This window comes from Nerophis ophidion, linkage group LG05 (genome assembly GCF_033978795.1).
Source record: "Nerophis ophidion isolate RoL-2023_Sa linkage group LG05, RoL_Noph_v1.0, whole genome shotgun sequence".
Classification (NCBI taxonomy): domain Eukaryota; kingdom Metazoa; phylum Chordata; class Actinopteri; order Syngnathiformes; family Syngnathidae; genus Nerophis; species Nerophis ophidion.
The window spans coordinates 62,268,992-62,290,717 of record NC_084615.1 but is presented as its reverse complement, the minus strand read 5'-3'; the positions used below and the strand labels follow the sequence as shown (position 1 = coordinate 62,290,717).

Genomic DNA, 21,726 nt, shown 5'->3' with positions numbered 1-21,726 from the left:
AATAAAGTAGCCAGAATGTATATTTTAATGATCATAAAATGTGCCATTCACTTAGAAATTATTATAAATATGTCAAGATTCTCTTTACTGCAGGGATGTCAAACTCATTTAAGCTCAGGGGGCCGCAAAATCTGTGCACACGCGGGAAGGACTATCAAACTCATGGCATTAAAACTAAAAAAATAAAGAAAACTTCAGAGTGTTCTGTTTGTCTTACTTTGGCCAAAAATAGAACAAACACATTCTGAAAATATTACAATAAAAATATAGAAGAAAAAGAATATACCGGCAGTTGTAAAGTTTAGATGCACGAGTGAACAAATGTTTGTATCTGAATAAATTTACAAATGCATAAAAATGTGTTTTCCTTTTTATGAATCAAGTAACGTTTATGACCTTTTTTTAAAACAATATAGAATGTGAGATATAACAGGATAATGCATACATTTATCATTGGTTTTTAAAACAGTGGGACCCCAACAATTTACCCCATTTTTATGACTTGATGGACCCCATTTTGAAAATTCCCAGCGTCAACACTGATGGAGTATTGGTGCGTGCAAAACAGTAGCAGGTGGCTGTGGCCTGCGGGCCGTTTCGAATATTAATCAAAGATAATCCCGGGGGCCACAGATCATTCACCCGGCCTGCGGGCCTTGACTTTGACACCCCTGCTTTATTGCACGGTTTAAGGTAGATAATATCTGCTTCATGTAAGATGGATAAGGATACATAAATAATAAATAAATAAATGGGTTGTATTTGTATAGCGCTTTTCTACCTTCAAGGTACTCAAAGCGCTTTGACATTACTTCCACATTTACCCATTCACACACACATTCACACAATGATGGAGGGAGCTGCCATGCAAGGCGCTAACCAGCACCCATCAGGAGCAAGGGTGAAGTGTCTTGCTCAGGACACAACGGACGTGACGAGGTTGGTACTAGGTGGGATTTGAACCAGGGACCCTCAGGTTGCGCACGGCCACTCTCCCACTGCGCCACGCCGTCCCATTATTATTATTATTACATTATTATTACATGTATTATTATCTCTTAAGCCACCCATATCTTTAAAATCTAGTGACACCACCGTTTCGAACTTTAACCAAGGTTCCTTGAATGCGCCACAGTCATGATGCAAAAGTGAAACTTACACAGAACTTTGTCCCATGCTGCCACAAAATAGCTTCATGATGTGTGCACCTTCATTCTATCACCTCGTTCTAGTTCACAAATGTGTGAATGCATGAAGGTGGGCTTTGATGACATCATGACGTCCGTGTTGAGTGAGCAGCGACCTGTTCCGATGCTGCAGGTTTGCTGCTGCGAGAAAAAATGAAGCATTTTGTATTTTCGCAAGTGGTTTTGTTACATATTCAAAAAGCTTCTTGTTGAACATTGTCAGGAACAATTTTATCTTAACTTAAATGACATCACAATTTTAGAACCGATGGATTTAAATGGAAGAAAACTATTTTCTAATCTTTACAAAAACATGATCATTTGACCCACTTAGTGGTTGGGTCCTTAAAAAGTAACAGAAATGTTTTACTCTTTTTTGTAAATTTTGCCTATCATTCACACTCCTTATGTAAGACAAGAACACATAACATTGATTTTTTATTTTTTTTACATATTATAAATAGTAAAACAAATTCTTATCAAAAGCTCTATTATGCCTATAAAGTGCTTAAAAAACATCTTAATACCTCCATCAAGGTATTTTACATACATGTTGAAAGTATAAATGTAATGTAGGAACAGGCACATTCATAATAACAATTAATATTTACATATTTTGCTCATTTTAAGTATAGGGCGCCACATTAATTTAAAAAAAGCATCACAATGTTCACTTTGTCGTTCAACTTCAACTTCACTGAATATCAATCACTGCAGATTTCATTAAGGGCCAACAAAAAAAACATTGCTTACTGTACAATGTCTGCTGCTCCGCCTGAATTTCGGGAGATTTTATGGAGAAAATTTGCCCCGGGGAAGTTTTCGGGAGAGGCGCTGAATTTCGGGAGTCTCCCAGAAAATCCTGGAGCGTTGGCAAGTATGCATTGAGCAGGTTAAGTTTTTGTCCACGTCGGGTGAGAGGCATTATTTATGATCCAAAATTAACTTTCAGGAGCTCCGAGGCAAGAGAGCAGCTCACCAGTTAGCGCTTATAATATCAATATTTTTAATACTTGGACTTTTATTCACGTTTATTTCCACGTTCAAATGCATAAACAAAGTTCTTGTCTCTCATAAGTATTGTGAACTACAGGCACAATTCCAGAATAAGTGCAGTTTCCCTTTTAAAAGAACAACGTTGTGTTTACGAGCCCCGCAAAAGTCCAATGCCCACCAACACTAATGTGTTTGTAGGGGGAGAAATAAGGCACAATCTCTTTAATAACATTACACGCCATCTCCGCTTTCAGCCAGCACTGACGACTTGCTCCTCCATCAAAAAAAAAAAAACAACACAGACTGTAATTCCAGACTAAAAGTCAGTGGAAAGGCAGAGTGCGGCCAATCAGATGTAATCATGTATGAAGAAATGTAATTTGGGAGGACACCAGGGCAGAGCGGCCTGATACGGATATTAGTTACTATGCTAAAAGGCGTGACCAAACCCGGCGAATATGAATTTATGAAGCCTGCTTGTGATTTCAATCGGACTAATGTATCAGAACAAACCCATCTGTGTCTCGCTGACCCCTGGGGTGAGCTTGGGAGGAGGGGGGAGCGGAGAGAGAGAGGGAGAGAGTGGGCGAGTTAGTTCCTGCTTCTACTACCAAGTGGTCAGCAAGATCAGACAAGAGGCTCACAAAAAAAAAAAAAAATCAAGACAAAGAACAGAACCGCAGTTCCATGGAAAAAAAGTTTTTATTTATCAATATGCGGTATTTCCCAAACTGGTGGAAGGTTGTATTTCCATTGTAGCTGGTGCCGATAGGTTACGCTGAGAAGAAGATCAAATAAAATCCCATAACAAAAAAAAAAAAGGGTGACAAGTTATGCTTCAAACAAAAAGGAAACAACTTCAACAGGTTTTGCGTACACATGCACATTGAAAGGAAAATAATACTGTGGCTTGCAACAATATCAGACGTCACCACCGTGGTCCGTGGGACAGGACGACAGGAAGGACCAGAACCGTAGAAAAAAAAAAAAGGACAAAAGTCGGACACAGAAGTCGACAACCTACGGCCTCTTTTAGAGTGAGGGAGAATAGTTCTATAAACCCTGGCTGTCTGTGAGGCCGTGAAAGTGTACGGGTTGAGTCCTGACTAGGGGTGGGTACCGAAACTTGGTTCCTTAATGGCCCCCGAAAATACTTTTTTGGGGGGGACAACAGGGTTTTATTTCATATTATTTAATGCTACCTAAACATTAATCTCTTTTTATTATTGAAGTATTTGAAATACCTTTCTGTCCATCTTGAAAGTCACACAACTGAATAAAAATCAGAAAGTATTGTTTTCAACCCTCAGACTGACTTTTTTGTCCTTTCAGTAAATTGTTGGTTTTATTTTCCTCCATTTTGTTTTTTTTTTAGGGGTGTAACGGTACACAAAAATTTCGGTTCGGTATGTACCTCGGTTCAGAGGTCACGGTTAAATATACATTTTTTGGGTATTTATTTACCAAATTTGCAAAATCTTCCACCAAAAATAATATTTTTCTTAGTGGAATATTTGATGTGAAGTAATGGGAACCTTGGATAGGTCAATCATTAATAATATCATTGATTGTAAAAATTTGATTCAATATTATGTTTTGAGCAATGACAGTTTGAAAAAAAAAAACAGCTTTGTTTTATTAGTCAACATTGCAACTTTTTCTAAACTACATTTACCCTTTAAGCTTTTGTTATGTTTTTGTTTATTTTAATAGTATTTTTGGAATGTGCTGTGGGCCTTTAAAACATTAGCTGTGGGCACCCTTGCTATAGATAATAAAAAATTAAATCTGATAAATTTATGGGTAAAAAGCAGAACCTGGCGACGCTTGGTCGTTTTATCACAACTCTCTCGCTCTCTCTGTCTCTGCCCCCCCCCCCCCCCCCCCCTCACGAATGCTGCTGCGTGCACAAACTGTCTTGATTTTAACCCCTTCTTAACCCTGAACGTACATTGAAAATACACGCAACCCTAACTTAAAATTCCAGAGATTTGAGGCATTTAAGAAACTCCACCCGGACAGCCCTGCAAAAGAGGTCATATCCGCTGAAAAGAGGAGGTATGGTCAGTCTATCGTAGCCCGGTTGCTGCTAGCATGCCGTGTGCTGTGTCTCGGTGTGCATTGTTTACACAACGTGCGGTACGCTACTTAATATGTCCGTGTGGAAACTCGTTTGATACACCTCTGAACCGGACCGAAACCCCCGTACCAAAACGGTTCAATACGAATACACGTTACACCCCTAGTATTTTTTCATTTCACAGTTTTTTCCCTGTTAAATTTGAAAATGTCAGTTTTCAATTCTTTCACAGGCAGTATCCCAAAGTCAGACAGGACATACAAGTCATTTTTTGAAAGAAATTAAAACTTTTTGAATTCTTTTTTTTTTACTCAAATCTCTCAACTATTTCAACTCTTTTGAAGGCATTTTGATCTAATTGTGTCACAATTCTCAATTGGTATGTTTTTATAACATGAATTATTTTCCACTAATTTAAACCTGTGACATTATTTGACCATGAAGCCATGTTAAAAAACATTCAATTTGGATATTTTTGTTTTGGGCTGAAGTTGACAAATGCAGTAAAAAATATAAAAACAATTTTTAACCTTAAAAGTCAGAGTTTTTAAAGGGCATACAAACATTTGGGATTCAAAAGTAACAATTTGGCATCAGTTAAAATTCAGGCTGTGATTAACAACAGAAAAAGATGGCACCAATCATGTGTACATGCAGGTTTGACCGTATGCATTCTTTTATCTAAATCATGGTGGTAAAGTTTTGGGTTGGAAATGACTTAAAACATTTTTTTTTAATTACTGCTGTTTGACATTGAAATTTAAATAGTGTCAAAATATTGGCGTCTTTTTTTTAATAAAGGGAATTTACATAATGCAAGTATCCATCCATCCATCCATCCATTTTCTACTGCTTGTCCCTTTCGATGTCTCGGGGGTGCTGGAGCCTATCTCAGCTACATTCTAGGCGGAAGGCGGCGTATACCCTGGACAAATCGCTACCTCATCACAGGGCCAAGACAGACAGACAGACAACACCCACACTCACATTCACACACTAGGGGCAGTTTAGTGTTGCCAATCAACCTATCCCCAGGTGCATGTCTTTGGAGGTGAGAAGAAGCAATTTACTGCAAATAATTTTTCAGGAATTTAAGCCGCTACTTTTTTTCGACGCTTTGAACCCTGCAGCTTTTAAAACAGTCCGGCTAATTTATATATATATTTTTTTGGTCATTAACGGCGATGATGTTTTGTCATCAGCAAAAAGTTTTCATAAAACACAGACAGAAATCCTGAATGCACAAACAATAACACACCTTTTATATTGTTTGTGCTGAGGGTTCAAAATGTACTTCCTGTTTCGTTCCTTGAACGAAAAGTACAAGTACTTGTCTTCTATAGTGTTTCTACTCGTATGGTGTCTTTATTCATCACTGCTGCCAACGTTTGTAAATTTTACAATATTTCTACTTACTAAACCTTCACACGTTTGATAGTAGTTTTTTCATGCTTATTGTACGTGCCATCGTAATGTAATCAAGCTAACGTCATTAGCATGATGTAATATGTTAACACTTGTTAATATTACTAACTTTCAATGGTCTTCTTTTTGTATTGTTTCATTTTCGTAAATCCACCAAGATGTCACTGTGGAGTTATTAAGTCTATTTACCTGATTGAAGAGCTAGCTTTCGTGTCTAGTGGTTCTGTTTTTTTTGATCCGCCGTTTTACTGCCACATACAGGCACCGACAATGAAAGTATGTAAATAAACTTTCACAAAATCTTTCCGTGTAAATAACTCATTTTGCAACGTATATATCTGCGGCTTATAGTCTGATGTGGCTAATACGGAAAAAATATGTTTTTCTTCCAAAATGTAGTGGGTGCGGCTTACAGAATGGTGTGCTCTACGGTCTATAAAATATGGTAAATAAACTGTTTAAGTTTAATCAATGTGATTTAAAATGAACTGTTTGACAGCACTAGTTAATTGATACCCATCTCTAGTCCCGGAAAAGGGATGTGTGCATGTATGTGTGTGTGTGTGTGTGTGTGTGTGTGTGTGTGTGTGTGTGTGTGTGTGGTAACTGGGACATCTGCAGTAAGCTAACCATGAGTACATCCCCAAAAATAAAACAGTAAAGGTTGTCGACCTCTGACAACGGAGACTTAAACGGATGATTTATTGGGTCATACATGGCTCCTTTTCTTGTTGCCGTTTCCTTGCGCCTGCGTGTGTGCGTGTGTGTGCGCGCTTGTTAAAACCGACAAGAAACTCATGGATCAGGGACTTGAGTGTTACGATTGCTAGTGGAGGTGCACATGTAGGTAGCTCATAGTAGTGTTGTGTTCAAACAGTCTTCATTAAGTAGTGTTCCCAACACAGGAGGATGGATTCTCCTTCTCAAAGACCACTACAAGTGCGTCCAAACTGCAACACTTGCGGTGGGAAAGACAATACTGGACAGCTGTGTTTGTCTCGAAAAGAAACGAAAATAGAAAGGTATTGCAAACAGAGACGAGAAGGGATTCATACAAAACACAGTTTAAAAAGACTGCTATTTACAAATATCCTCCGTTACAAAATTCTAACTGTATTTGTGTACTTATAAGCAGTGTCTGGGGTGAAATTACATCTTAAACGGGGCTCTATGCATAATATTTACATATCCCTTCCATGCTTTCTCCCCCAAATCTGAATAGCATGACAGTGGTGAGAAGAATAGCTGAAAAATGAGAAATGGTTTTGTGGTAATGCGGTAAACGACTCCCTTGGCTGCATGACGCCGAGGGCACGCTGATCCCCAGGCAAAATATTTGATGTGTTTGGCCGAGGAACGCCTGCTGACTTAAAACACAGGAGCACAGAAAGCAGCTGGTTAGGTTGTTAGCCACACTCCAGCGTCTCAGCGGCTAACATCCACGCTGGATGATGGCCGCCTTCTGAACCCCGAGCGGCGGTCTGACTTGTACGTCAACCTAAGCCTGTCAGTCGTCATGTGTCCGAGCGCCTCTGTGTGTGTGTGTGTGTGTGTGTGTGTGTGTGTGTGCGTGTGTGTGTGCGTGTGTGTGTGTGTGTGTGTGTGTGTGTGTGTGCATGTTGGAGAATGGCGGTCCTCTTCTCTCACACATCATTAGGTGAGACTGCGCTTTACATCGGCAGCACCAATTTCCTGTCCCAAAACAGGTCTGCACAAGCACACACGCACGCACGCACGCACGCACGCACGCACGCACGCACGCACGCACGCACGCACGCACGCACGCACGCACGCACACACACACACACACAGATATACAAGCAATTAGTCCCCGGCCCTAACGCCTTCTGCAGAGCACACATTCGAGCTCCCGGTGCTGCTGATAAGTGAGCTGCAGCCTCAACACCTCGACTGTAGAATTGTATCTTTTTTTTTTTTTCCCTTCAATTCACACCCCGACGCTAAATCAAACTACCTAAAGCGCAACCGTCTTCCTCACAACTCGCAGGAACACGCGCTACTCTCCCGGCTGGTGCATGTGGGCATGAAGATGGCACAAATTAGTGTGAACTCCGCTGACTCATCCGCAGATGGCAGCCAATTGGCATCAAACAATACTGTATCCCATCTGCGCCTCGCCATGCAATATAGGACAACTATGCGGCCCCTCACACCGCACTCGACTCCTGACACATTTCAACGTGTCCGCACAAACGACGACGTCTTCAAAGAGAAACCAGACCACGCCGGAGGGATTTGGTCTTGTCGGTTTGTCGTGTTTTTTGCTTCCAATACAGTAACTCACTGTTTTGGCAAGTAAGTCCTCCTAGGTGCGAGGTCTAGACACGCCCGGGCGCGCACACATTCACGCACACACATGACAAACCCTAAAATACGCACAAGTAGGTCATAAACACCACAGTTATGGAGACACCTTCAGAGCAACAGTCCAGGTTTCCATGTAATGGATGAGATGAGCGGTGGGATGAGTAGTAATAATACCAATAATAATAATAATAATAATAATGATTATCTATAGAACTATACATTGTGCACTTGTAGGAAAAGTCTAACAAAATATGACTGCTTTGTGAACTGAATCAGGGCTGAGGAAGAAGTCCTCCATCAAAAAGTAAGGCAAAGGGAGAGGAACACAACAGGTCCCACACCGTGTCCGATACCTGAGCTATCTGGAGAGTGGAGCTGACACCCTGCTGACACACAGGTGCACACACACACACGCACGCACACACACACACACACACACACGTGCAGCACAAACGGCCTTGTTTCTGGCTAGTGTGCATGGTTTGAGTGTTGTCGCGTCAGGGGAGCCGGTTAGGGTTATATCCGCTCCATTAAAGCGGACACACAAACCAGGAAGTCCCGTCTTTTTGGTTTGTGCCAGCCAGCCTGACCTTTGACCCCACAGCAGGGAGACGGTACTGAAAGGAGGAAGAAAGGGCGGGGATTTCCAAGCAACCCGAACGCACATAATAAACTTCTCTCGTCAGTCTGGTCTCTGCTTTCTGGTGCGTCTCTCCAGATTTGTGCGGCAGGTGGTAGAAAAAAAAAACTGAAAAAAAAAAGAAAAAAAAAAAAACGGGCTTGAAGGAAGAATCAAGTCCCCAAAAGCAAAGCAAAGAGTTCTTTCCAGGAACATAAACCAGGTTCAGACTTTGTAGTAGATGTTGGCGGGGCTCTGCGGCGGCATCTCCTGGACGATGTAGACCGGGTGGCCATAGTCGCCGCTCACCTTCTCATAGTGAGGGCAGTAGTTGTTCTCTGTCCGCAGTGGAATGATGATGTCACTGGGCTCCGTGCCAGCAGTGCCCCCGGGCAGCTTGGGGTTGGACAACGTGCTGAGTGACAGCGCCGAGGGGCGGGGCTGCGAGTGGCTGTTTTTCCTGGCCCGCTTACGCATCTTAATGAGCAAGATGACCAGGAGGAGGATGAGCACCAGGAAGATGATGCAACCCGCGCCGATGGCGGAGAACACGGCCACCTTGGAGCCCAGGATGCTGTCCGAGTTGGCGGAAGAACCGGACTGGTCCTGGTTCATGGTGTCTGCAGAAAAATGGTCATGTAAGAACAGGGAATATGCACGGAAATAACTATATGAAGACATCTGGTATAAAAATAAAGAGTTTTTGTTGATTTTTTAAGGATGCAGTATTCATTACAAAAATCACTTTTTTTTAAAAGGGAAAACGAATGATGAAAAGCAATTATAAAACAAATAATTAACGCAAATTATAATATCATTATTATAAATGACACAAAAACAATTTTTTAAATATTATTTTACGTCTGTACTGCTACTTACAAAATAAATAATTGCAATCCACATGTAGGAAGACAGGATGACAATTTACCTGACGCATGAAACATCACAAAACACATCTTAAAATGTGTTTTGCGGCAATTCCAACTTTGACCACAGCGTCAGTTGCTATGTAGAGTGGCGCTTTTCATCATGTTCGGCAGACTGCATTGCAAAATGATTAACCCATCCCTCTTCCTCTCATGAGAGATCCACACAGAAATGGGGCCATATGAATCCCTTCCTTTCTGTAGTTTCGATTTGAGAATATTCAATAAGTACATTAATTGTATGTGGTATATAAGTTGTACAATGCTGATCAAATACTTTGGCATGACTTTCAACAGAATGTAAAAAAAAAGGGGGGAACTTGAGCTTCATATATTAGAGACAAACATAAATACAAAAACAGTGTTCTTTAGAGTAAATATATTTTTCATTTAAGTCCATTACTTTTGACTTAAAAATATGTGCTTTTAGGATTTAAAAAAAAAACAATAATTTGAAAATGTGGTAATAAATTACTGTATCTGCAGATGTATACAGAGTTGGTAATATAGTCTAGATATCTAGTATTAACCAGTGAATAGCAATACATGGGTATTAACTGGTTTATAGTACTACATGAGTATTAACTAGGAAATAGTATTGAAAAGAGTATTAAATGGTAACCGAGCAAGCACCACACATTGAAACAACAATTATACATACATTTCCTTTAAAACTGACTTATAAACAACAGTGCAAACTAGTCACATTTGTAAATTGAGACAATGTTGACGTACAACGTTGGATCCATGTTGTTGGGACATTAACAAATTTCAAAGGTCAAATCAACGTCAGAACCCAACATTGATTAAACGTCGTGAAAAAACATGTTATTGCAACATTATGCGTGAGTCGCTCAACGTCAGGACCTAATTCTACAAGTTCTCAATATCGTTTTAATGTCTTGTGCCTGCTAGTACAACAGGAATTCTAACGAGTAAATAACATTAAATGAGTGTTGACCAATAAATAATATTAGATAAGTATAAAAAGTAAATTAGTTATAAATGAGCATCAGGCAGTATATAGTATTAAATAGGTATGAACTAGTAAATCATATTAAATTAACATTAACTAATAAACAGTATTATGTATGAACTGGTAAATTGTATTTAGTTAGTATTACAAGTAAAGAGTAATATTATAGTTTTCATTTAATTGGTAGTAATTAGTAGGGGTGTCTTGATATAGAATAGTATCGGCCGATACTAATATAAATCTGATAGGATATCAGCAGGAATCATCAAAGTACATACTTTTGTTATTTTATAGTGTGGAATGTTAAAACATATTTGATCATGTGAAATTAGTCAGAGAACAATGGTTGGTACACTAACCATATGACAGATTCATGCTTTTGAAGTGCATTGCGACATAGTTTTTTGATGACAACTACAGATCATAATTTAATAAATTACTAGGTTGAATAATGTGTTTGTTACTGGGTACTTTCTAATATATGTCGGCTTTGGTGACTTTGTATTTAAGTAATACGCTACTATAATGATTTGATATTTGTTTACATCAACATGTGTCATGTTTTTGACTGCAATATGAAGGACATGTATTATGTGTGTCCAGCTTGTGTGCTTAGCTGTTGTGTAGCTGCTAGCTCCCCGCATCCTACAGCATAGCCTTCCATATTTACCTTTTGTAATGTGCTTTACTGCTTGAATTTGAGCTTACAGCAGACTGAACATTTTAGATTTAAGCCGATATCATCAGATCCAGACACTCAGATAGATAGATCTATTTAATTATGTCACACCCAAATTTATAAAAAGTGAGTAAAAACCTAAAAAGCAATAAAAAAAAGTTGTAAACTTTTTTGTTTTGTAATTTACGTTTAATTTGACAAACAAAACGGAGCCACCTGTACTTTCATGTGGGGAAGACACAAGGTTGCACTCGCTGCTTGCTGAAAATGGTAATACTGATACATGCTTCCACAATTATTTGTCACTTTAAAGAAAAAGGGTATATCTACAAATATCAGATTACTCGCTAAATATAGAGTAGAGTCGCCGAGTTGGCAACACTGATTTCTCCTGCTCTGTCTGTTTATATTCTCTGGCAGACCAAAAGTGTTAAAAAGGAACACTTATGTATTGTAGTATGCATTTATGAGCAAAGGCAAACTGGTGGTACCAAATTTGATGGCTCACCACAAATCCCAGTATATGTATAGGTAATAGTATACAGTATACATTATTAAAACCTACTACATAGTAGAGATGCGCGGATAGGCAATTATATCATCCGCAACCGTATCACTAAAGTCGTCATCCACCCGCCACTCACCCGAACCAACATTTCATCAAGGCCACCACCGCCCGCCACCCGCCCGTTGTTATATATCTAATATAGACGATGCAAGGCATTAGTGAGGTTAGAAAGTGTAACTCCCTCGAAATAGCACAGACACAATGACTTTCTTGAACTGATTTATTTGAAGGCTTACTTTCCCTTCAAATTCACAGTGAAAACTGTAATAAATAAAGCACGTTACAAACGTAAAAATAGTAACATGCACAGCATGTGGATCAAACATTTTACCAAGTAAAATACCAACAAAAGACAAATACCTCGTTGGCCATACCCAGAAGTAGCTTCCTTACATCCGTCGACAGACCAAACGAGACACTCCAAAATAAAAGTATGCCCACATACTGTTTCAAAGAGTGCTGCTCATTTTTCGTATGTGGGTAACAACATTTAACTATTTATAAATGGTTGATTTCTATAGGCTAGTAAGGTAAAGTGTTGTACCTGACAAGTTTGGGCTACCTTGCTTCTGCAGCCTTCATCAGAGGTGTCACGTGATGTTAGCGTGACGTTGTCTGTGACGTGTTATATGGATTGTACCATCAAGAGTTGTCAGGTACAACACTTTACCTACTAGCCTATATAAATCAACCATTTATAAATACACGTCAGTAGGCTAAATGAACCCCTTCAACATAACATTTAACTATGTATAATGTAGCGGCTGGCTACGGGGTGTTAGCCAATGACTTTGGCTGGGAGGCGGGACTTCCGGGAGAGATAGGGAAGTGACGTTGTCGACAGGAAGTGAGAGTTCGAGTTGTCCCGGGAAAAGCGTTAGAGACATGAGAGCTGTTGTGTGGTTGTATTACATCTTGTGCAATAAAGAAAAGACAAACAAAGAAGTTTTATGAGCCTACATTCCTGGGATTATTACAATATATATTTTCGAATTGGTTCAACAGCCCCCCGCCCAAATCTATTTGAAATCTATTTTTTCGTCACGTCACCCGCCCAACCCGCAGATAAACGGTTGAGACCGCAAACCGTGCATCTCTACTACAAAGTATATAGAAATATTCACCGAAAATTAAGTTTTTTTTATAAACGTTCTCTGTGTGTCCTTCCACTACTACAAACACTGATAACAAAAACCAACAAGAACCTTTACTTTTCACTTGGCAGAAATAAAATAAAAAAACAACAACACATTTTCGAGCGGCGCGCTTCAAGTGGGGAGCAGCAATTACAACAAATTGGGAAGGACACCGAAACATCCGATTTGTATTATGTAGTTATTTTAACAGGTGTGTTTGTGGTGGGGTTCGGAAGAAGGAGCAAGTGGGGGGTTGTCACTGGACAGTAGAGAGAATGATTGTCTCCTCCGGTGACTGAAATCTGAGAAGCAAATCTCTTTTCCATGCATGCGTGCAGCTGCTGCCAAAGACCCCCACCACCCCCCAGCCCATTACCACCAGCACCACATCTTTACTGTCCACGACCCTCCGCTCCAGCAACATGCAGAGAGGAGCCTCTCCAGAGATAACCCTGCAGATTGCCATCCTACATAATGACTATGTCTGCACACTCCACTGACCACACCGCACTTAACCATTGGAAGGGAAGCCGATTGCTGTGCCTGAAAGCTAATGACAAGTAAATGACATGACTGAAAGCTACCGATCCCTCGCCTTATCCGTGCAATCAGAGGCAGGAGGAATTTCATACATTCTGCACACGGCGACGCTGGAAGGAGGCTGTCAGAAATTTCATTCCAGAAATATCAGCTCCTCAAGCCGCAGTGACACTTCCTTCATTCCACCTTTCACCTGTTCACTTGACATAATCACTGATCTAACAGTGGTAGACAGGTAAAAGCCCGCGTGTACGGAAAAGGGATATTAGGAAATCTTTTTATAGAGCAGCTAATGTCAAATAAGCAATTATTGAATGGGGGTGGCTTATCACGCTGGGCCAGGCGGAACAGTGTGTACTTGGAATATACTTCTTGCCATCCAAAGTTGTGGAGTAAGTCAAAAAGTTAGTCGGGGAATTGATCTTGTAGGAAAACATCAGATGAAAGGTGATGGGGAAAACGGCAAACAAGAAAGACTCGGGAGGGCTGGAGAAGGCTCAGACGACTGCTTTTATTATCCCACAGTCTGCTTTTAATTACACTGCTAATTAGGGTAAAGATATACACAACAATTACAGGACAACTGTTGTATCGAAGATCCTGCCGTTGTAAAGATAATGGGGTGATTTACTCTGCCTCAAGTTCTGTAATCTAAATATTAGAAATATCACTTATGGTGCAGTCCACTTGTACACCACAATCAATCAATCAATGTTTACTTATATAGCCCTAAATCACAAGTGTCTCAAAGGGCTGCACAAGCCACAACGACATCCTCGGCTCAGATCCCACACAAGGGCAAGATGTGACCACAGCAATAAAGTAAAGTGTTTCCCATACATCTCATATATTGGTGGCAGCCAACTATAAAAAGATCTAGTTAGAGGGCAGTCCGCATTGTAACCCTACTTCTTAACACATCTCATACGTACCTGGTCTGCCAGAGAATAAGAAGATGCAGCATCGCTGCTAACATTAGTGAGTATTCAGGCATCTCTAGATAGTAAGTGTAAAAGGGTAAGTGTATTTTAGATTCTGATATTTTGATATATAGAGTACCCAGTTCGGTACTGAGGCCACCTTAAGGGAAGGACAAAGAGTTCTTGCATCAGGTGTTTACTTAGTAATTAAATAAAATGGGTCATAAAAGGTGAAACATTTGGCGTAGGAGCAGCCATCCAGACGGGCCGGGAGTGTGTGTAAGAGTATGCTGACACATTGATTGTTGAATCACAACGTAGGTGCCTGACGATCAATATGGATTAGCAAATATTTATTTTCCATTTTAGCAAAATCGCATAAATACAAGTGCAGTACCAGGAAGATGGCCAGAGCGAAAAGGGCAATATGCACAGCTTTAAGGGACGGACCGTATTTCAGCGTCTACAGTACCTTGATGTTAGGGATGACGAGGAAGCGGTCGTAAGTACACAAAAGAAACACGGTCACATAAAAGGTCAGAAAATCAAACTCAACTGTCGCTACAGTATTAGAACTACACAACAAGCAAAACACTGATAATGCCAGGTATTGGGAAAATAAGATGTTCTCTACAGACTTTGTTTTGAAGTTTTTTTGTCATCATTTGTCGCTTGGTAACACCTCGCCCTTACCTGTGAAATACAGGGACTATGGCTTGTTGTTTTATGTTACAAGAAAAAGCTGAATTGTTGGTTCTAATAACTAATAGTAAGACGAAGAGTTTTCTTTGAATAATGTACTACTTTAAAAACAAGTAATAATACGCACATGCGTCATGGCTAACACTGCAAATTAGACCATGACGTCATCCAGACCGCACCAACCCCCATAACATAGTCCCAAAAATAGACCGCGGTCCTGTGGGAATTGCTGAGAGGCATGTAGTGAGTGTCTGTCCAACACAGCTCAGCACAGACATAAACAGAGGTAGAAATTAGGATCCAAATACAGAATATCATTAGATCATCAATCAATCAATCAATGTTTACTTATATAGCCCTAAATCACTAGTGTCTCAAAGGTCTGCACAAACCACTACGACATCCTCGGTAGGCCCAAATAAGGGCAAGGAAAACTCACACCCATCATGGGACGTACCTGACAGACCTTGTGGATGGCCTCTAAGTGTCGTGTGCATTAGACAAAAAGTCGTAATTGAATGATGCCTCTGTGCCAAACTGACCCATTAAAATCCAAAAACGGCATGAAAAATGAATATGTACATACAGTAGAGCAGGGCTATTCAACTACATTGTTCTAGAAGCCACATTTTCAGAAAGCTAAAGACCGGAGGGGGCACTTCTCCCTTCACTATTAGGAGAATCAGCCTTCTCTGTAGCGAACATTTTTTTGGGGTCTTTTCTTTTATTGGAGTTATACATTTCAGGACAAAATAGCCATGTTATGTAAAATTCAAATGTCTCCTATAGTGTACATTGGCCTTTTAGATGGTTAAAATGTCCATGCAAGGATCTGCCAATGTGCTTACACTAGGGCTGGGCGATATATCGATATATACGATATATCACGGGTTTGGAGAAAATGACTATATCGTAATATTCGAGTAGACGTTCTCACGCAGGACTTTTAGCTGCAGGCGTACACTTCAGGCTCTCCCCGCTCTTTCCTGGCGCTCCTTCTCGCAGACAAGCAGGCTCACATTCTTACATACGTCACAAACTGTCATGTCACACGTCACATACACGCCTTCGCAGGGCAGAGAGCTAGCGCCGTGGCTAACGTTAGCTGCTAACGTAGCCGTACAAGACAAAGATGGTGCGGATCTGGTAACAAATGAAGGAAGACTTAATTCCCAATAAAAAAACAGCAGGGTTTCTATCGTCTGGCGGTGGTTCGGCTTCAAGTGGGAATATGTCGAACAGACAACCGTAATTTGTCAAGTGTGGGGGGAAAAGCGTTGCTATAAAAAGTAGCATTACTGCTAATATGTAGCATCATTTGAAAAGTCACTCGCTAGAGAATGAAGAGAATTTCATAACCTTAGTAACATACCACATAGTGAAAGATGAATACTATATGATTTCCTATTATGCAGCTTATTTTTATTTGACACTTAAAATGTCTCCGACAATCTTGCAATTTATGTTTTGGAAATTACTTGAATGTTTGTGCCACTGCTTAATAACTTTAATAAATACATTTTTGTTCAATTGACTTAGTTGTGATTTCCCTCACTGCATGAAAGTTTAAAAGTAGCATATATGAATGCAGTATAAAGAAGAATGTTTTAATGTATAGGCATATAATCATCATACTGCTGTGATTATATGCATCAAGTGTTCATTCAAGGCCAAGGCAAAATATCGTAATATATATCGTATATCGCGGTATGGCATAAAAATATCGCGATATTAAAAAAAGGCAACATCGCCAAGCCCTAGCTTACACTGTTTCAAGTTCTCTAAAAGTATTTTCAACATTTTGAACTGAAATCGAGGGCCAGTCTGATGTTACTGCCAGGCCGGATTTGGCCCCTGAGCCGCCAGTTGAAAAGAACTCTACAGTAGAGGGACTACATATTGTTTTTGTGTCTTTTGAACACAATTTGATTCATTGCTAGAGTTTACCCTGAAGGCTGATTATTCTATAATTTACAATAAAACAGCCTTTTCATGTTAACATTAACAAGATTTATATTTTCATAATGATTTACTTACCAGGGTTTCCAGGCATCTCAGGTCCAACTCGATCCTGATCTGGCGGCTTAGCACTGGACTCAGGTATGGCGTTATCTTCTGGATCGTCTGGCACTGCCGCATTTGGGACTGTGAGAGAAAACACGCACACAAAAACACCAAGTCAGCCTCTGACGAGCCGCATACGCTGAATAACAACGACATGGCCGTCTGCGGCAGAATAAAATAGTTTGTGTTATCTTTTGATATATCTTTCATGCGCAGACAAGGTTATCTTTGCAACGTGTTGAGAGCGTCTTAGAAGTGTGACGATGAAAGAACCGAAAAAAAAAAAAGAGAGAAAAGACGAGTTAGCAAGCGTCTGTGAAACACAGCAGAATCCCTGTCCTGTCGTAAAAAATGAGCTTACATCTAACATCAGCAGGAATTTCCAAGGCAGAGATGTTCACCAGCACACACACACACACACACGGGTAAACACACATGAGCACAAAGCTAGGTTGTACTTACAATACACTTAAGGCATAGCAGAATGAGGGTGAAGTAGTTATATATTAACTTTTTATTGCTTTACATTATTCATCACGTTAAAAGGCCATAATATGTCTTATTTATTGCATCAACTTTAACTGGGTCTGAGAAGAGGCACACTTATGGAGGGGCGAAGACAGCAGGGCAGGAAGAGGAGAGGGAGACGAGGAAGAGGAGGGAAACAGATAGTTTATCAGTCTGTCTGTAGTGATTTCAGCGCGCGCACTTTGAAGTCTTTGTGCGGTGAGCACCGACGGGTCGGCGGCGTGCTTTTTACGAGGGCATGTCAGGCAGACGCAGGACGGTTATAAACTATTACCGAGGCCGGCCGCGCAGGTTCCTGGCTACAGTATCTTGATGCGCAATGTGGTCTTTATCTGCATGTGCCTCAGGGCAGTGTTTTTCAACCTATGTGCCGCGGCGTGAGACACAGTCTGGTGTGCCTTAGGAGATGATCTATTTTCACTTATTTGGGTTAAAAATATTTTTTGCAAACCAGTAATTATAGTCGGTGCTGTCTAGAGCTCGGCAGAAAAACCGTGTAATACTCTTCCATATCAGTGGGTGGCAGACGGTAGCTAATTGCTTTGTAGATGTTGGAAACAGCAGGAGGCAACCTGCAGGTAAAAAGGTGTCTAATGCTTAAACCAAAAATAAACAAAAGGTGAGAGCCCTCAAAGGGGAACATTATCACCAGACCTATGTATGCTTCAATCTATACCTTGATGTTGCAGAAAAAAGACCATATATTTTTTAACCGATTTCCGAACTCTAAATGGGTGAATTTTGGCAAATTAAACGCCTTTCTATTTATCGCTCTCGGAGCGATGACGTCAGAACGTGACGTCACCTGGGTAATAAAACCGCCATTTTCTCAAACACATTACTCAGCTCTGTTATTTTCCGTTTTTTCGACTATTTTCTGGAACCTTGGAGACATCATGCCTCGTCGGTGTGTTGTCGGAGGGTGTAACAACACTAACAGGGAGGGATTCAAGTTGCACCACTGGCCCAAAGATGCGAAAGTGGCAAGAAATTGGACGAAATTTGTTCAAAATACGAGGGTGTGGGGAAAGCGGACGAAATGGTCAGTCGTTTGTTCCGCACACTTTACCGACGAAAGCTATGCTACTGCAGAGATGGCAATATTGTGTGGATATCCTGCGACACTCAAAGCAGATGCATTTCCAACAATAAAGTCAAAGAAATCTGCCGCCAGACCCCCATCGAATGTGCCAGAGTGTCTGCACATTTTACCCGCGGTGCTAAGGCAGACATGACACAGAGATGTATGGATAACCTGCAGATGTATTTCCAACGATAAAGTCAACTAAATCACAAAGGTGAGTTTTGTTGATGTTGTTGACTTATGTGCTAATCAGACATGTTTGGTCGCGTCATGACTGCCAGCTAATCGATGCTAACATGCTATTTAGGCTAGCTGTACGTACATTTGAAACTATATTTACATCCAGCGTTTCGCTCCACCCAAATTTAATGCCAAACAAACACTTACCAATCGATGGATTTAAGTTGATCCAGTGTCACAAGATGCGAAACTTCCGATCGTTGGTCTGCACATTTTACCGGCGATGCTAAAGCAAACATGGCCGAATAGCGTCAATAGCTATTCGCTCAATAGCTTAAGTTTCTTCTTCAATTTCGTTTTCGCTATCTGCCTCCATACTCCAACCATCCATTTCAATACATGCGTAATCTGTTGAATCGCTTTAGCCGCTGAAATCCGAGTCTGAATCCGAGCTAATGTCGCTATATCTTGCTGTGCTATCCGTATTGGCATCACTGCATGACGTCACAGGAAAATGGACGATGGCTTTACAGATAGCGAAAATCAGGCACTTTAACGCTTTTTTTAGGGATATTCCGGGATGGGTAAAATTTTGAAAAAAACTTCAAAAAATAAAATAAGCCACTGGGAACTGATTTTTATTGGTTTTAACCCTTCTGAAATTGTGATAATGTTCCCCTTTAAGAAATAACATTGAAGCTTAGGGAAGGCTATGCAGAATGAAACTAAAACTCAACTGGACTGGAATGCTGGATGACAGCAAAGACTTACAGCGCGTGGAGCAAAGATGGCGTCCACAATGTACATCCAAACATGACATGACAATCAACAATGTGCCCTCAAAGAAGGATAAAAACAACTGAAATATTCTTGATTGCTAAAACAAAGTAGATGCGGGAAATATTGCTCAAAGGCAGACATGAAACTGCAACAGGAAAATACCAACAAAACCACCAAAATAGGAGGACAAACACTACACACAGGAAACCACCCAAAAGCTCAAAATAAATCACGGTGTGATGTGACAGCTGGTGACAGTACTTTGAGACAAGTCTAGTAAAGCATAGTTGGTTATGATTTAAAGTCATATCCAACAAATACATTATCAATATCGAGTAACATTTTTTAATGATTTCTGCTGGTGGTGTGCCTTCAGATTTTTTCAATGAAAAAAGTGTGCCTTGGCTCAAAAAAGATTGAAAAACAGTGCCTCAGGAGACGTACGTGTGTGTGTGTGTGCGTGTCACAGGAGCGTGTGCGAGCAGGCAATTTACATCCACGTCCCTCATGGCCGGTTTTGCATGAGACTACTTCGGTCCGCAACTCAGTTTGACCTACAAAGGGTAATAACGAAGGAGTAGGATAGCAGCAACATTTGCTTGTAGCGGAATTGCATTCAGTTTTCCTGAGCGTCCATTAAACAAAATCAAACTATTAACACATTTGTCTTTCCAAGGCCCAGGCCGCCACTTCACCGTGAGTGCAGCACTAAGGGAGCAGTGCCGTGAGCTGCGGAGCAATGTCAATAATTGATGAGAAAAGACAGCGGTAAGAGGTGGAAACGTTTGCACATCACGGCGAGTGCGAGGGGGGGACACGGTGATCTGATTCACTGTTTGTCGCCCACTGAGCATGTGCAGCCTGCGTTCTAATGTCCTGACCCATTTTTTCTGCGTGTGCCGATGACATTTCTTTTAGCTATGAAGACAGCTTCTACCTCAGAAGTGCCAAGCCGCCAGAAGGAGAGGAGACGGGGGGGGGATGGGGGGATGATGGAGCTGCAGAGGCGAAAGAAGGCGAAAGAGGGGGGGCCGAGTTGTATGTAAGGAGGTGAGTCAACATATTTCTAACGAGGATGGCGGCGCATGAAAGAGTGAGCAACAATAGATGTTTGGAATATGGGCAGCTTCGCTTTCCTGACAACACAACAGTCGGAACACGAACATTTGAGAAGAAGTGACGTGAGAAGGTGAATCATTCCCCACCTGTTCGTCATTTGACCCACGTGAAAACAATGCACATATCCTCTAAAACGGGGTTTCTTAACCTTTTTAACCTCGGCCCGCAACTTTTCCACTGCGGAGGGGCCAGGGGCCCACTTAATAATGATAGCGAACCAACTTAAAGTTAACAACCTTTTCAAATGATATGAAAGCATACGTTAATCACGACCTTAGGTTTAGGTCAGGCTTATTAGAAAAACAAGTACTAACCAAATATTCTACATTTGAAGGGATTCATAAATAACCGACAAAAACTTAAATTACATCAGATCAAATCAAATCAACTTTATTTATAAAGCACATTTATAATTTACCACAGGGGTAGCCAAAGTGCTGTACAATGGACAGGTTAAAAGATAATACGAGGACCGAGCAAACAACACAACACAAACAGAACATGGTACAAAATAAATAAGTCCATCCATCCATCCATTTCTACCGCTTATTCCCTTTTGGGGTCGCGGGGGGTGCTGGCGCCTATCTCAGCTACAATCGGGCAGAAGGCGGGGTACACCCTGGACAAGTCGCCACCTCATCGCAGGGCCAACACAAATAGACAGACAACATTCACACTCACATTCACACACTAGGGCCAATTTAGTGTTGCCAATCAACCTATCCCCAGGTGCATGTCTTTGGAAGTGGGAGGAAGCTGGAGTACCCAGAGGGAACCCACGCATTCACGGGGAGAACATGCAAACTCCACACAGAAAGATCCCGAGCCTGGATTTGAACCCAGGACTGCAGGACCTTCGTATTGTGAGGCAGACGCACTAACCCCCTTT

The 21,726-nt window shown here is 40.9% G+C and overlaps 1 protein-coding gene across 1 annotated transcript in view; it reads right to left on the bottom strand.

Moving 5' to 3' along the window:
- Positions 1–4,559: 4,559 nt before the first annotated feature.
- Positions 4,560–21,726, bottom strand: part of efnb1 (ephrin-B1) — a 143,110-nt gene continuing 125,943 nt past the window's right edge. Inside the window, exons 5-6 of the mRNA XM_061901724.1 lie at positions 17,120–17,227; positions 4,560–9,255 (exon numbers count right to left, since the gene is read on the bottom strand). Coding sequence (XP_061757708.1) covers positions 8,861–9,255; positions 17,120–17,227 — 503 coding nt within the window. The 3' untranslated portion in view covers positions 4,560–8,860. The remainder of the gene's footprint in view (positions 9,256–17,119; positions 17,228–21,726) is intronic.